This window comes from Aquarana catesbeiana, linkage group LG03, assembly GCF_042186555.1.
Source record: "Aquarana catesbeiana isolate 2022-GZ linkage group LG03, ASM4218655v1, whole genome shotgun sequence".
Classification (NCBI taxonomy): Eukaryota; Metazoa; Chordata; class Amphibia; order Anura; family Ranidae; genus Aquarana; species Aquarana catesbeiana.
The window spans coordinates 130685457-130701952 of NC_133326.1; the positions used below are offsets into that span (position 1 = coordinate 130685457).

General features: G+C 42.3%; 1 protein-coding gene across 1 annotated transcript in view; it reads left to right on the plus strand.

Annotated features, from left to right (window-relative positions):
• CPT1B (carnitine palmitoyltransferase 1B) overlaps positions 1 to 16496 on the plus strand; it is an 88278-nt gene that overhangs the window by 12253 nt on the left and 59529 nt on the right. The window contains exons 2-6 of the mRNA XM_073619232.1: positions 3575 to 3723; positions 6119 to 6258; positions 10533 to 10704; positions 11133 to 11234; positions 13295 to 13432. Of these exons, the coding sequence (XP_073475333.1) occupies positions 3583 to 3723; positions 6119 to 6258; positions 10533 to 10704; positions 11133 to 11234; positions 13295 to 13432 (693 nt within the window). The 5' untranslated portion in view covers positions 3575 to 3582. The remainder of the gene's footprint in view (positions 1 to 3574; positions 3724 to 6118; positions 6259 to 10532; positions 10705 to 11132; positions 11235 to 13294; positions 13433 to 16496) is intronic.

The window sequence follows — 16496 nt, forward strand, 5'->3', positions numbered from 1 at the left end:
GGGACTGTTCTAAGCACGGGAAACACGCGCCACTTTACAGGCATACTATAGACACCCCCCAGGTATGATATTTAAAGGAATATTTCACTTTTTTTTTTAACTTTGCATTGATACATGTCCCCTGGGGCAGGACCCGGGTCCCCAAACCCTTTTTAGGACAATACCATGCAAATTAGCCTTTAAAATGAGCACTTTTGATTTTGAACGTTCGAGTCCCATAGACGTCAATGGGGTTCTAACGTTCGTGCAAATTTTCGGTCCGTTCGCAGGTTCTGGTGCAAACTTAACCGGGGGGTGTTTGGCTCATCCCTAATGTGCAAGCAACTCACATTTAGCGGATTAAAAAACAGCATGTAGTGGATTAAGAAGATGATCCTTCATGAGAAAAGTCCATCAGGTCGGTCACGATCCCCTCTGCTAACTGGTGAAGCGTATGGCTTGCTGTGTACCGCTGAAGCTGGCTGCGGTGTTGGTGGAATCCAAAGCTAGGCCAGGAACGCAGGTGGGAGGCAGGCGCGGGATAGTGACGTCACTGGAAAGCGACACGGGCTACGATGTCACGGTAGCCGCGCTCCTTCATCAAGCTACAGAATTAACAATGCAAACTGATCTCACCCCAGCTCAGACTAGTAGACAACAGAAGTCCCAGGGCTTTCCAAATCTCATTAATCAGCTTTCTTTTCACATACATCTGTTTACTGTTTCAGGTTGGCAGAGACCATCATGGCTTCCTTGATTGTTAAATATAATAATGTCCTTTTGCATTATATAACGGAACATCTTCCTAAATGCTTTCAGCTCCCTCAAATGCCAGGGTGGATAGCCGGTAGGCAAGAGGCTAGCATTCAGTCCCCTCCAAAAGCCTCTGTCCCGGGTGAGTCTGTCACACTACCAATATGTCGAGTGTACCCAGAGAAAACCCACAGAAGCACGGAGAGAACATGCAAACACCATGCAGATCATGTCCTGGCTGGGATTTTAGGTTAGAACTATAGGGAAAATGTTTTTTTTTAATTTTGGATAGCGTAAGGAAGGGTTATTTATAATCCCTGTCAATTGTTTATTTTTTTGCCATCTATGTCCTTTTGGGAAGCTTTACTTTAACTTTCTGTCCCTTAGCCAAAACAGGAAGAGAGAGGAAATCCCTGCAAATTAAGGGAGTCCCTTGGGGCTCCCCAGGTCACCAGAGCTAGTGTTCCCATTGGAAGATTTTTCCTCTATTACTGATCAAGAGACAACCCGAAATTTGGAATTTTATTTTACCTTTACTTTCTATGATAATGGTAAACAGGACAAATGGAGAGGGGGAATCTCCCTAACAGGGGCACAGACAGCAATAAAACCAGTCAGGGGTTCTATCCCCTCTCCACTCTGTCCAAAACTAAAAAAAAAGTTTTGTCTTTAGTTATACTTTAAATCAAGGACCTGACTGCTGCAAAGTAAAAGTGCTAACAACTAAGCCACCGTGCATATTTATGAATTTAGTTATTGGCCTGCAAACATTTATTTCTGCACTATGAAACAATAATTACACTGAGGTTTTCCAGTCTAGTTCTAGATTTATCTAGTTTCCCCATGACTGTCTTGATAATTACTAGGTAAAGGCGCCACTTCCTGCTGGATTCAGGCTTTCATGTTCTCATTAACTGTTGCTGAGCTCCCAGTCCACCCTTAATATTGTTACTGTATGATGCTTGGCAGGCAGGTCAAGCAGAACAGTATGATTTTGTACAGCTACTAGAGTTGCATGGTTAAAACACCTCACTGGTCATGATGTTATATTTTACCCAAGCTATCAGCTAGTGGTGCTGCTCCTGAATAATTTTTCCAGTTTTAGAATATCTCTTGCAGGGGAGCGAATGGGTAAATTCAGAGTTGCAAGTAAGAACACCAGTAGCCATGTTAAACGTCTGATTAGACTGACTGCCAAGAGGGCTATAGAGATACTTTTTTCTTTTTAACTTTCTTGTTCCCTGTAGTTGTCCTAGGTCAATGACTCAATGTATTAAAGTCAGTGTGTCAGTATGACAGCCAGGCAACTAGCATTTTCAGGAGGTCAGTAATACCCCCCATAGGACAGCTTTACTTGAATGTATGACTCCAGTTTGCATTGTTGGTACATAGCTTTGCTGCAGAGTGGGTTCTAACTCAACTTTGTTTCCAGTACATTACAGACCCATGTCTTGCATGCTGGGCAGCTTTATGTACTCAGCTTTATGTACTCGTTTCCAGAAATGGATCTGTGACATCAAGTCTTAGGTACCCGCTTTATGTTGTGGCCAGCTGTGCCACTCTCTGATTCATAGTACTACCGGGCTGATGTAATGATGGAGCCACTGCAGCCAGTGCCCTTTACTATCGCCCAAACAACACAGCAGTCATTCTCCCAGCAGCTTGAACTGCACAGACTTTTTTGGGACATGCAGTCCCTGTGTCCCTGCTGCTCTTCCCTGCCCACCTCCATACCACAGGATGGTGAAAAATGGAACTGAATGGTCACATGACTGCAATGTTGCATTCCTAAAAAAAGGTATTTATGTAGAAATGTACCATACGTAGTGGAGGAGACTGGAGGAAGCAATTGCTGTGATATTTGGCATTCTGCTTTATAATTTACATTAACAAACAAATCCAGCAAAGGTGAAAAGGGCTTTTCTGGGATGATAGTTTAGCGTAGAAAATATTAGATACATATGATACGAAGGATATGATATACTCACATACACTGTATATCTGTGTGCTCCGGCAGATAAGTTCCTTTTAAGATCCAGGTTTCCTCATGCTAATCTGACATTTTTCATGTCCAATAAGGTGTAAAAGTAAAATAGGACACTTAAACCTTGATGTCATCATCTGTGTGAAAAACATAGTAATGTGTTACATTGTTAGGTTAGCTGGTGACATGCTTACATTTAAATATTCTGTAATCATTGTTAGTTGTCAGCTATTATGTTCCAGGGTCATTATACTCTATATTTTCTCATTCTTAGTGGTAGTGAAGGGAGACAATAGATTTAAAGTAGAACTATAGGCAAAACTTTCTTTTTCATTTTGGATAGAGTAAGGGAGGGTTACAACCCGTCAGATTTTTTTTTCACCATCTGTGTCCCATTGGGGAGATTTACCTTCACTCCCTGTCCCGTAGCCAAACAGGAAGTGAGAGGAAATCCCTGCAAATTAACAAATCCCTTTGGGGGACCCCCAGGTCACTGGAACTAGCGTCCCCATTTGAAGATTTCTCCTCTATTACTTTTCTGGGGACAATCTAAAATTTGCGATTTTTCTTTTAATTTCACTTTCTATGATAAAGGTAAACAGGATAAATAGAGTGGGGGAATCTCCCCTAACGGGGACGCAGACAGCGATAAAAACTGACAAGCGTTCTAATCCCTCTCCACTCCATCCAAAACTAAAAAAAAAAGTTTTGCCTTTAGTTATACTTTAGCTCTGCTGTTTAACTGGGAAATCATTGCCATAGACTGGGATGTGTGACAGATGTATCTGATCATGATAACCATTCAGAAGCACATTTGCAGCCTTTGCTAAAGTAACTCTTTAAACTCTTTCTCTGAAGAAAACAAGATGGCAGAAGCTCACCAGGCTGTGGCCTTCCAGTTTACTGTGACTCCTGATGGCATAGATCTACAGCTGGGACGTGATGCTCTCCGCCACCTCTACCTGTCTGGACTGATTGCCTGTAGGAAACGACTCATCACTCTTAAGGTGAGTGATCTATGTCATATATATTTGGAAATGTGATAAAGCAAAAGGCAGTAATAAGTAGCTAAAATAGGTATATGCTGCAATTCTGGATGTGAAATCACCAAATATACTCAGGGGTGATGCAAAAGCCATGCATGCAAAATTATTGCATTACCACAACACTTTATAGTTTTTGTGGCAGTTTTGCATACAGAACATAGTGTATTTGGCTGCGTGGATTTCTTTAGGATTGGAGAGAAAGACTCTATAGACTATCACTAACTAACTAACCACTTCAGCCACGGAAGGATTTACCCACGTATTGACCAGGCCATTTTTTGCGATACGGCACTGCGTTGTTTTAATTGACAATTGCACGGTCGTGCGACGCTGTACCCAAACAAAATAAATATCCTTTTTTTCCCCACAAATAGAGCTTTCTTTTGGTGGTATTTGATCACCTCTGCATTTTTTAATTTTTGCACTATAAACAAAAAAAAAGCATCAATTTTGAAAAAAAAATTTTTTTACTTTCTGCTATAAAACATTTAAAAAAAATGTAAAAAAACAAATGTATTCAGTTTAGGGCAATATGTATTCTGCTACATATTTTTGGGAAAAAATCCCAATAAGCGTATATTGATTGTGCAAAAGTTATCGCGTCTACAAAATAGGCGATAGATTTATGGCATTTTTATTATTATTATTTTTTTTTTTACTAGTAATGGTGGCGATCAGTGATTTTTAGCGGGACTGCGACATTGCGGCAGACAGATCGGACACCTAACTGACATTTTTGACACTTTTTTGGGAACCAGTGACATTATTACAGTAATCAGTGCTAAAAATATGCACTGTTATTGTACTAATGACACTGGCAGGGAGGGGGTTAGCATCAAGGGTGATCAAGGGGTTAAATTTGTTCCCCGGAGGTGTTTTCTTACTGTATGGGGGACTGTGTGACTGGGGGAACAGATCTGTCTTCCTGGTTAGCAGAAAGACAGGATCTGTGTGACCTCCCCTGTCAGAATGGAGATCTGCCTTGTTTACACAAGGCAGATTCCCGTTCTGTCACTGCGGGGAACGCTGATTGGCTCCCCTGCTGGCCAATGGGAGTGCGCGTGCGCCTCCGGCAGTGCCCACATAAGCGAGATCCTGAGCCGATGTACAGCTACGGCGATTCATGGGATCGTGCCACCTTGCCTCAGTATAATGATCGCGGCTGGTCGATAAGTGATTAAAATGGCACTTAGGTCAGTTTATTTCAGCTTGAGTTCTGTGAAAGTCACTACACAATTGCAGCTGCTAGGCTGCATAATCTGCAAGAAGGTTTAAGTTTCTTTTTCACTTGATTTTGTGCAAACTACAGTCAGGTCCATAATTATTGGGACATCGACACAATTCTAATCTTTTTGACTCTATATACCACCACAATGGATTTGAAATGAAACGAACAAGATGTGCTTCAACTGCAGACTTTCAGCTTTAATTTGAGGGTATTTACATCCAAATCAGGTGAATGGTGTAGGAATTACAACAGTTTGTATATGTGCCTCCCACTTTTTAAGGGACCAAAAGTAATGGGACATTGCCTCTGGACATTCCTACACTTAGTATATTTTTTGGGACATTTTTATACACCTCATAAGTTTGTATTGTGTTGAGTAATATTATTTGTAGTCGCTTTCAAGTCACTGATTTATTATCTTTATATTTGACATATTTTTTCACATTCTCTTGGTTAGCGCTGCACGTATTTTTTATGTATTTGATGCAACTTGGTTTGTTTGTGTGCTAGCTTCTATTCATCACATTGTTTATATATTTTTATTTTGGTCAGCGCAGCTTCTCATTTATATCACATACATTATGCAACTTTCTTACATTTTAAAACATTATTGCTCGATTCCCCAGCGCTATTGTGTTATGCAGGTGGAGAGCCTTCCCTGCCGACAGAACACAATGATTAATGTAGCAAGTGACATTAATCATTCGGAAAAACCCAGACAGGCTGACAGTACACAAGTCAATCGATGATTTGACTTGTATAGATCCAGAGTCCCCATATATGGATTGAAATTTGGCTGATCCCTGCTGAACTGGACAAATTTAAATGTATGGCCCGCTTAAAAGTGCAGCGAGAGATCCTTTTTACATATCGTGAAAGTTTTTTTCTGCACTCCATATAGCATACAAGAGTGTCAAAATTGTATAAAACATGCTTATTATACAGACACTAGCAATACTACTTACATTAATGCTTGTTCTGACAGCAGAAATGAGTGATCATTTGTGCCCATGGTGGTCAGCATTACACGTGAAATGGGAAGAGAGATCATTTAGGTGATAGCATAGCACATTTCTAATTTTCTAGGTTGATGAAAGCTTAAAACTGGCTTTCTTTTCTCCTATTTAGAGCTCAGTTCTGAGTGGAGTGTACCCTGCCAGCCCTTCTACATGGTTTGCTGTGGTAGCTGTAACTCTTGGCTCCCTATATGGAAAGGTGGATGTGTCATTCGGACTCATAACGAAGATAAGCAGCCTCTTACCTGCACAGTAAGTAGTAGAATTTTTGTTTTTGTATATATATTCTCTCTTTTATTTTGCAAAAGATAATAACAAGTATACATTCAATAACACATTTCTATATTTACAATTCTTCTTACATCAATTCATTTATACTCCCCATATCCCCAATCCCCCTCCCTAAAAAAAGGGAATCCCTACCCCCCAGATCAACCCCAGTCCCCACCCACCTCCCCTCCCCCCATAGCATATCACCCCCCCCCCCCCCCCCTCAGGAGCAATTGTCCTGCGAGAGGCTGAACAAGTTCCCTCCTTCTGTTCAATATATGGATCTGGCAACCACCATATAGATGTCGCCTTATCTCTATATCTTCAAGGGGGGCGGTGGTTACTCCTGACACCTCCAGCTCATCTGCCAGTACCCCAAACCCACCCTAGCCTTAAAGCCATTCACTGAAGCATTTGTTTAGCACTCCGTATATGTATTTATTTCTTTTTAGACAGTGCTTAGGGAACTGAGGAAATAGGCAGGCAGAGCTTTTATTTATGTGGTAAAAAAGGGGCTCATTCAGAGCTAAGCGCAGGTGGATAGCAGAGAGTGAGTAGGCGGCTCCTGGGTACACATAAGATCTCCTAGTGCTAGTCAGTAATGCAAAGTAACAAGTTCATTTCAAGCTTAGAAACATTCACTGACAATCACTGAAGCATTTAGTTAATACGCTTTTTCCTACCTCTGTCCTTTCGGCGTTCTTCCAGGTTTCGTTAATGGATCTGCAGCGATGGTCTCCCAGAAACACATCAATGGTCCCCTCTTCAACCTTATTAAGGGGTTCCCGCGGTTCAGTCCGCTAAGGATGGTGTGGGAAGCCCCCACTAGGAGACCTCAGATCCAGCATTCCCAGGCCGCATCTACAACGGCCGACAGCTCACAGCCATGGGAGCAGTTTACCGCTCTACCATTCATGGGAGCTCCTCCTCGGGCATGTGGACGAAGGAGCAGGCAGCGATGCAGCCTTTTAAGCGGGGGAGGGGTGGGGGTGGGGGGTCCGAGCGGACCATGCCGGGAATCAGGCCCCAAGAGCCAGCTCAAGGGACCGCAGAGCAGTTAGAGTCAGGTGTGGTGGGGGGGGGGTCGGGCACTAGAAGCAAGGGGCATTGAGGAGTCAGTGCCAGGAGGGGCGGAGTCAGGGCCTTCGGCATAAGCTTACGTGTCAGTGCTCCACCCCCCCATCCCTCGAGCACCAGCACTCAGAATCCGTATGCGGTATTTAGCGCAAACCAGTAAGTAGTAGAATTATACTGTTTGCTCTGAATTGTGAGTAGGACAGAAATTTGCTTTATAAAGTTATTGTGATAACCCAAAAGTAATCTTTCAAGAGAAAATTCATGAGCGCTTTTGTAGTGCAATGTGGATGGCTCTTAATTCACAAAAGAATATGGAACACAGAGCTCAGTCCTTCTCTTTTGTTATTTGAGTGCATTGAAGCAGCACACAACATTTTGGGGATGCATTTACTTAGTTATGCAAACTCATGATCCCCTTAATTTGTGTCCTACTTCTAGCAGTCAAGAAAAGGTGAAATCCCCTATTGGCCAGAACTAAACCCATCAATTTTAAGCACAACTAATGTTCTGCTGTCACAAACTGCAAGCAGGCAGGCTCTTTATTGCACAGGAAACATGCAATGTCTCCCCTGAAATAAAAAATTAAATACCTACCTGCCTGCGCACAGAGTTCTCCAGTATGTACACTGAGCTGCGTATGTAAGCAGGTACTTCCATAGGGGTTTATTGTTGTGTGTGTTTTCTGTTTTTTATGTTTTGACTACTGCATTGTGTGGTTCTGATTACCCTGCTTTCATTCTCGGTATAACTGTATATTGCAATGTGATATAATTGCACTATTTAGTTAATTTGCCCCACTGAGCTCGTAAATCTTAAGAAGCAAGGGTTAATACTGCTGGCCATGTTTTCCCAGGCTTTTTAGGAAGTACCGCTCTCTACTGGGGCAAACATATAAAAAGGGAGAAAACCACGTCATAAGGGTATGATCAATGCATATGCATAGGAAGGGAACACGAGCTGTACCAGGATGTATTTGCTATTTAGCCTTGGTTCCAGGAACATAGACTCATGCTTCTAATTTTATGGACTTTCAGGACACTAAAGACTTTCTCTACAACTAAGGTATGATTACCTCATTGGGTATAGGCACCAAGGGGCACTCAGAAAGCAGTTTGTATAGGAATGATGTTAGAGAACTGTCAAGCTGTAATTGTTTATTTATACTTCAACAACTTTAGTCTTCCCGCTCTCACCCCTTCCATGTAATCTCGCACTAGAACCCTTCTCTTGATTCAGCTCCTCTGCACGGCATTAAAATAGGCAGCACAGAGCTGCACACAGCACTCTTCGCAGACGATATATTGGGCATAATAGGAACCTCTAATCGCATTCCTGATATCCCCACTATAAGAATATTTGACAAGTTTCGTTCTTGTCCAAGCCTCCATATCAATTTCAACAAAAGCTAGGTACTTCCCTTAGGGGCCTCTAAATTCCCTGCTTGTTTCTCAATCTCCCTATTTCCTGTGACCAGAAACCACATTACATATTTAGGCATATTTAGTATGGGAAACTTCCATCCTCCTTGTATACTCTCAACTATCCTCTATTCTTGAAAATTCTAGGTGAGCTAGAGGAGTGGATGGACCTTCCCATCTCACTCCTGGGAAAATGTCATCTGTTCAAAATGGTGAGTTTTGCTCGCCTATTATACTCGCTTTAAACCATTCCACAAAGATATACAAACATCGAAAAAGTGATTACTTCCTTCCTATGGCATAACAAGAGACCGTGCAGCGCTCTGTCAAAACTATATCTCCTAAGAAATTAAGGGGGGCAGGGCGAATCTACCTAATGTCAGGGTATGTACAGTAGCCTGGCCTGTCTGCTGCGTATAGGCCTGGACCAGGTATCACACTGCTCACATTATTCTAATTGGACTCTAGAGTCAGAAATGGTTCATCCTGGAAGCTCTCATACACAGCAGATTAAAGCTCCTATCCAAACAAAAGAACTCGCTGCTCCAGGTGAGACAGGAAGCCTAATGATATCACGGGTGCCCGTCTCGCCTCGCCTGCACATACGATCAACACTGAAGAAATGGCTGCACTCCAAGATCCATCAAAATTCTTATTTAATAAAGGAACAAGTGTTACAGACAGTTCAAATGGTAGACGCGTTTCACACACTAACAGGTGCGCTTATTCATTACTAATGGATCTTGGAGTGCAGTGTAGATTGAAGCTCCTATAGAGCACTATAATAGCATGGAGGGAGATTCATAGATACAGAGATTCCTTATTTGACACTATGGCTGGTATGTTTTGCAAAACCCAATAAAATGTATTAAAAAAAAGATTTATTTACTGATCATTTATGCAGGAACTTTTGTTGCTTACCTAATGAACCATAAAACTTTTACGGCTGTGTTACGGTCATGTGAATGAGGCCTTAAAATGGAACTATAAACCTATTGATTTACCTGTTTACCAAAGTAGTTAAATTTAAAGGGGTTGTAAACCCTCAAGGTTTTTCACCTTAATGCATTCTATACATTAAGGTGAAAAACCTTCTGTAGTGCAGCAGCCCCCCAGAGCCCCCCTTTTACTTACCTGAACCCAATCTTTCCAGCGACGAGAACAAGCTCAGCAGCTTCAGCCGCTGTCTCGGGTCCTCATTGGATAGATTGATAGCAGCAGCAGCCATTGGCTCCCGCTGCTGTCAATCAAATCCAGTGACTGGGGAGTGGGGCCGAGTCCTGCTGTCTGTGTCAATGGACCCAACAGCAGGACTCTGGAGCGCGCCCGCATGGGTGTCCCCTTGGAATGTGGGTCTCCGAGGGGGCACTCGATGCAGGGAGGAGCCAGGAGTGCCGCTGGGGGACCCCAGAAGAGGAGGAACGGGGCCACTCGAGGTGGTAAGTATGACATGTTTGTTGTTATTTTTTTTAAAACAAACTGTTACAACCCCTTTAAGGCATGCCGTTAATGATACCTGTTATGGGTGCTTTTGCTCTCAATCGAACTGTCAAGCCATCAAATGTCTGGTGTCATAACAGATCACATGTGTTGCACTATGGCAGCTGCAGATCAAACACAGGCTAAAATGACGGCTTCCTTGGCTGTAAAGGATAGGAAGGTTTAGTTCCACTTTAACTGTAATTCTTCATCTCACTATGGTAAATTTTTTGTGCAATATTTACTGTATATATCTCAGGTTCTTTTACCATTTGATTCCAGGTCTGTCATCACACCTGTATCCCGTACTATAGTGAGTGCTGTTCTCTTCTCTTCTGGCGTTTGGGTCTCAGGAATCCTTCTGTATCGTCAAGTTCTGCGCATGCTCCTCTCATACCATGGCTGGATGTTTGAGCCACATGGAAAAAGAAGTTTGAAAACAAAACTTTGGGGCGTAAGTCTTCTAATATTCTCAAAGGATTACTAGATTTTACACATCTTACTATCACGCCTTACCATCTTTTGGGCACTGCAATCTCCTCATCATCTTTGTAAAGATATCTAGAGTGGATTGTTCGATAAATTGTATGTGAAAAATAATTTGAGTAGATAGAAAAACATATTGTTTCTATAATGTACCCTATAAATGTTTAAAGAACTGTTTAAAAATTAAAGCTTTAAGAAAATTAAGACAAAGAAATTTTTATCAAGTCATGGCATGCCTATCATAAAAATGTTAAATTAACCTTTTAAAAAAAGCTAATTTAATTGCCTATCTTGCTTCTCTTCAAGCCACAGAACTTTTTTCTATTTTAATTTCCAGTACTTTCTACCTCTTACATTCCCATCAACATTTTTAAAATTACTTTGTGACTGTCACAGGGCTGTATGAAGGTCATGGCCAGGCGACAGCCCATGCTCTACAGTTTCCAGATGTCTCTTCCAAGGTTGCCAGTGCCAAGCCTAGAGGGCACAATAGAGAGGGTAAGAAAACCTTGAATGTTGTTACAAAATGGTGTTGATGGTGCTGTGAAGTTGATAAAGAATTAGAGCTCTGTACAGGCTGTCCTGTAGGTACCCATACTCTGATGAACAAGAAGGTTTTACACCATGAGATCATGAAAAACAAAAGTTGTTAGTTAAAAACTTATGAGGACTGATTTGGAAGTTTACCATCATGAAACATAGTTAGTTACAGCAAACACTTAAGGCAGAGGCATAACTAAAACCTTAAGGGGCCCCAGTGCAAGAAACTATGAAGGGCCCCCCTAACCCCCCTCCCCCCTTCCATCCAAGCCCCGGGCTTCCAGTTCTGCGAGGGCGTCCATGAACATCCTCCCAGAACCCTACCTCCCGCATGCCCCCTGGGGTGCACATCCAGCGTGCTCTATGACTGCTGTGTCTTTTGGACACAGCAGATCGCGGTAAAGGGCCAATCACAGTGGCCCTTTACCATGTGATCAGTTGATCATATGTAAACAGACTTGTCAGTTATTGGCAGTCCTTTCTTTCCATGGTGTGTCTGTGTGAGGAAAGGAGAACCGTTAACCAGCAAGGCTGTCAGTACATTGTTTACACTGATAATCAGGGCAGCCCCATGTGCCAATCAGTGCCTATCAATGGCACCTATCAGTGCTCATCAATGCCGCCTATCAGTGCCACCTATCAGTGCTCATCAGTGCCACCTATCAGTGCCACCTATCAGTGCTCATCAGTGCCACCTATCAGTGCCTCCTCAGCAGGAATCTGAGTTGAGAGCGTCTCCAGCAGCTGAATGATCGAATTTAGCTGCTTAGCTTCACACTTCCCATGGTGCACACAGGAGGAGAGGGGCAGGATGAGAAGGAGCAGATCGGCTCTCTTCTCTCCCATCTGGAGAGGCTCTGGGTTGTATGACAGAGCCAATCTCAGCTCAGAGCCTTGCGGCCAGCAACCCTGCTGGGCCCCCTGACAGTGGCGGAATGCCAGGGCCCAGTCACAAGTGTGACCTTTGCGACCCTGGTAGTTCTTCCACTGAATTAAGGGTATAATTATAAAGCTGTGTATGTGACATTCCCCAAGTATTCACTGAATACAAATCTTCCTAGTGCGTGTGTTTTAAAATACAGTGATTGATTCACCTTTAGTGAATGTTTGACTGTCACATTCACACATTCATTACTTTATATAAATGGTAATAAACATTTAGTAATATGAAAACAAAAATGCAGAGCCATAATCACTACAAAGGATTTATTTTATTAACAAATTGACATATCAGATCTGATCCTTTTACTATAATATGGCAATGATTCCTCTGTGTAGGCTGATCAAATGTCTTCCTTTTTTTTTTTTTTTTTTTTACTGATCATTGAACTTCAGCCTCAATATGTTAACAATTAAAGCAGTATTAAACCCAAAAGCAAACATTTATTATATTGCAGCTTATGAATTCTTAGATGTGAAGGCTGTATTAGTTTTCTTTTTTGGCTTTCTTTCCTTTATTTTCACCTGCTGATCCGGCCAGTAAGTCTGTTGTTTTTCCACAGAACAAGCTCTCCTGCAAATGTAGCAGTTAGAAGGTTTTCCACTGACAGTGGTGCTTACGATGATCAGCTTATATATATCCATGTAAAACCTGTATCCCAAAAGGAAAAAACTGTTTGCTGTAACTGCTTATAAAGTGTTAACTGGAGTTTGGCTTCAATGTGTTAGTGTATCTAAATCTGCTAGTATATCTAACACTCCCCTCGGACTGACAATTCTGCTGTCCAAATGTGCCCCCTGTTCTACTCCTACTCCATTCAGAGTGGGGGCACTGTAATACAGGAGGTGTGTTACTGGCCAGCTCACCAGGTGAAAACAGAGAGAAAGAAGCCTAAGAAAAGAAAACAAATGCAGCCACCACATCTAATATTACAATATATTACATTTTTGGTTTTGGGTTTAATACTGCTTTAGTGTACATGCAGTATAGTTTGATATTTCACTTTTTCCTATCCTTCTTTTTTGCTTTCTTACCTTTCCACGACCTTGCTACTAATTACTGACTGATGCTTTTGCAGTACTTGCAGTCCGTGCAACCATTGATGGATGAGGAAAAGTTCAGTTCCATGAAAAGCTTGGCTCATGACTTCCAGAAAGATCTTGGTCGAAAGTTACAGAAATACCTGCATCTCAAGTCTTGGTGGGCAACAAATTATGTAGGTGCAGTATATATTTAGTTCATGCTCAATGGCTTAAACAACTTTCTAGGTTTTAGAAAGAGGGACACCTTTTTTGGCAGAAAGTATGTGGGCATAGGACACACCCTTTTTTACATGGACCATTAAAGGAAAAGTCCAGCCTGAGCTTGTTTGGCTGTACTTCTCCTATGGGTCACAGGCGTGCAATTAGTTTTGCACGCCTGTGACCCGCTTTCAGCAGAGCGGTCCAAAGTCCGCTCTCTGCTGACGTCACAGGAATCAGTCCAGGCACCGCGTCATCCCGACAATAAAGTCTGGATCCGCCAGGTGCCTGGACTGATACCCGTCTCAGCCTCTCAGCGAGAGCCTAAGACAGCCGCTCCCCACTTCTCCACAGCTCAGCGCTCCAGTGAGCACGGGGAGGGGGGCTGAGTGGAGATCTGCTGATGGACAGTCAGCAGCTCTCCGCTGGCGGAGGTGAGAGAACCGAGCCATCGGTGATGTTCAATGGCTCGGTTCTCACATCAGACTAATAATGCATCCACCTAGGTAAGTATGATTATTAAATTATGATTAAAAAAAAACAAAAAAATACTTCTCTTTTAAGAATGAATAAACCAAAGATGATTGATACAAACTTTTCCCCAACTACTTTTCCTTTATACTGGCTTTTAAAAATAATAAATGCAGAAATATAGAGACTCGATTAAAGATTTATTGTTGTATGATGTTTTTGGTATAATGCATTTTTTAAAAAGACCAAAAAAACAAGGACAATAAGAAGGAAAAAGGGATTTGGTTCCAAAAGAGGGAATGTCCCTCCAAATCAAGGACAGTTGGGAGCTATAACTTAAAATGCAGTTAAAGTGTATATTACCCTAAATATTTTTTATTTTTTTATGTGTGTGTTCACGCAAGTATTTTATAAAACATTGTCTCTATTATTTTCAAGTACTTCTTCCATCTGAAGTACCTGGTTGATCCTGCCAGTCACCTTTCTTCCCTGTTCTAAACTGACCACACAAAGCATAGGAGCTGATCTGTGTTAGTGTGATTAGTTTTGCATCCTTTGACTGGCCATTCAGAGGTACAGGACACTGTGCAAACACACAGCATGTCTGTATGGGGTAGTTTGTTCAGCCATCACACCCCCTGACCAATCGCAGCCTGCTTCTGGCACATACCCCCTCCAATCACAGCCTGCCTCTGGCACATTCCCCCGCCAATCAGAGCCTGCATCTTGCCTCAGGCTGAACAGACTATGGAATACGGGCATACTGTGTGTCTGCACGGTGTCCTGTAACCCCACCTCCACTATCAGAAAGAAGAGCTGCATTGTCACATGACACAAACTTTTAACCTTGTAAAAAAGGTAAGCGAAACTAAGCAAAAACAGTTATTGTACCTTTATAGTTATATTTGTATTAGAAAGTGTCTATAACATTGTATGGTCACAACTATGTTAATACTGTATGAATAGTAAATGTTTCATAACAAAAAAAAAAATGGAACAGGCAGTCAGGTATTAGACCCTTTCCACACTGAAGAAGCTTTTCAGGCGTTTTAGCGCTAAAAATAGTACCTGTAAAACGACTGAAAAACTGAAAAGCGCCTCTCAAGCCTCCCCAGTATGAAAGCCCGAGTGCTTTCACATTGGGGCGGTGCGCTTCCAGGACAGGAAAAAAAGTCCTGCAAGCAGCATCTTTGGGGCAGTTTGGGAGTGGTGTATACACCGCTCCCAAAATGCCCTGCCATTAAAATGAATGGGCAGCGCTGCCGTAGCTCCTAAACAGCACCACAATACGGGCCCTTGTAACCCTTTGTTCGGCCGCTAGCTGGGGTTAAAAGCGCCCTGCTAGCGACTGAAAAGTGCCGCTAAAACGACAGTAAAACGCCGCTAGCTAACGTGGCGATGCCCCAGTGTGAAAGGGGTATTAATCTTCTAAAATGCAGTCAGCTATTGTTATTTAGAGATGCTCTACTGTTATTCTATTTGTATTTAAAATATTTCCACATTTCTTATACATTACTTGTACCTGTACTTTTTATTTAAGTTTGAATTTTGGCTTTCAGTTAGGCTGGGTTCTCACTAGTGCGAATTGGATGTAGGTTGGATGTAGGTTTCCCCGCATCCAATTCGCATGACAGGAGATTGTGACCGGTTCTCTATGGAGCCGGTTCACATATCTCCGGGGGAGGCTGCGGAGTGGATTGCACAGGAGTGCTGTGCGTCTTTGACTCCGTTTCAGGGCTGAATTCAGACAAAAATTTGTCCCTGATTTGTCCCTGAAATGGAGAACAGGGACGCACTGGACCCCTGCTGCGAGCCGCACGCGCCTTAGATGTGAACCCAGCCTTAAATAGTATCTTTAAATTACCTTTCATTTATTGAGAATGCTGTTTTTGTTTCAATCTTAGTTTATTTTCAAAAGTAAGAACACAAAGAATATAACAGAAAAATACCATTCTTTACAGTTTGGCAACACATATAGTATACATAGAATAGTGAGGTGTACTTTACCCATGTATAAACAGGAGTGATCATTTTAACATACAGCTTTCGGTGAACTACTGGTATATCATATTGTATATTGAAATCTTTATTCTAAGAGAGGAATAATATACGGGTGGGGGCCAACATATAATGAACCTTGTAGTTTCGCGGGTTGGTGTTATCTGAGGGTTCCCTCTCAACGAATTAGACTGCTGTAGAAGTCTTTTATTCACCTATTATAGATAATCAAGTCATTTAGCTAGTCCAAAGATATGATCTTTAACTATATATGTGAGTGGTCGGTTCAGTACTTAACAAAGAGGAGACAGAAAAAGTCAGAAATAAGAACGTGAGTAGAAGTGTGGGATGGTACCTGAGGCACCAGGCACTCCAGCATGGCTAATCGGCGGGTAAGGGTGGGGTATCTCTGACCCAAAGGGAAAACTCATCAGAATAGCGAAACATGGACCATGAGGTCCAGGTAGCGGTAAACTGCTCCTCCTTTCCCACTTCCTCCGCCAACAGGCGCTCCAGATCTCTTATCTGGTCCACTTCAACCACCCATTCTCCCAAGGAAGGCACATCTGT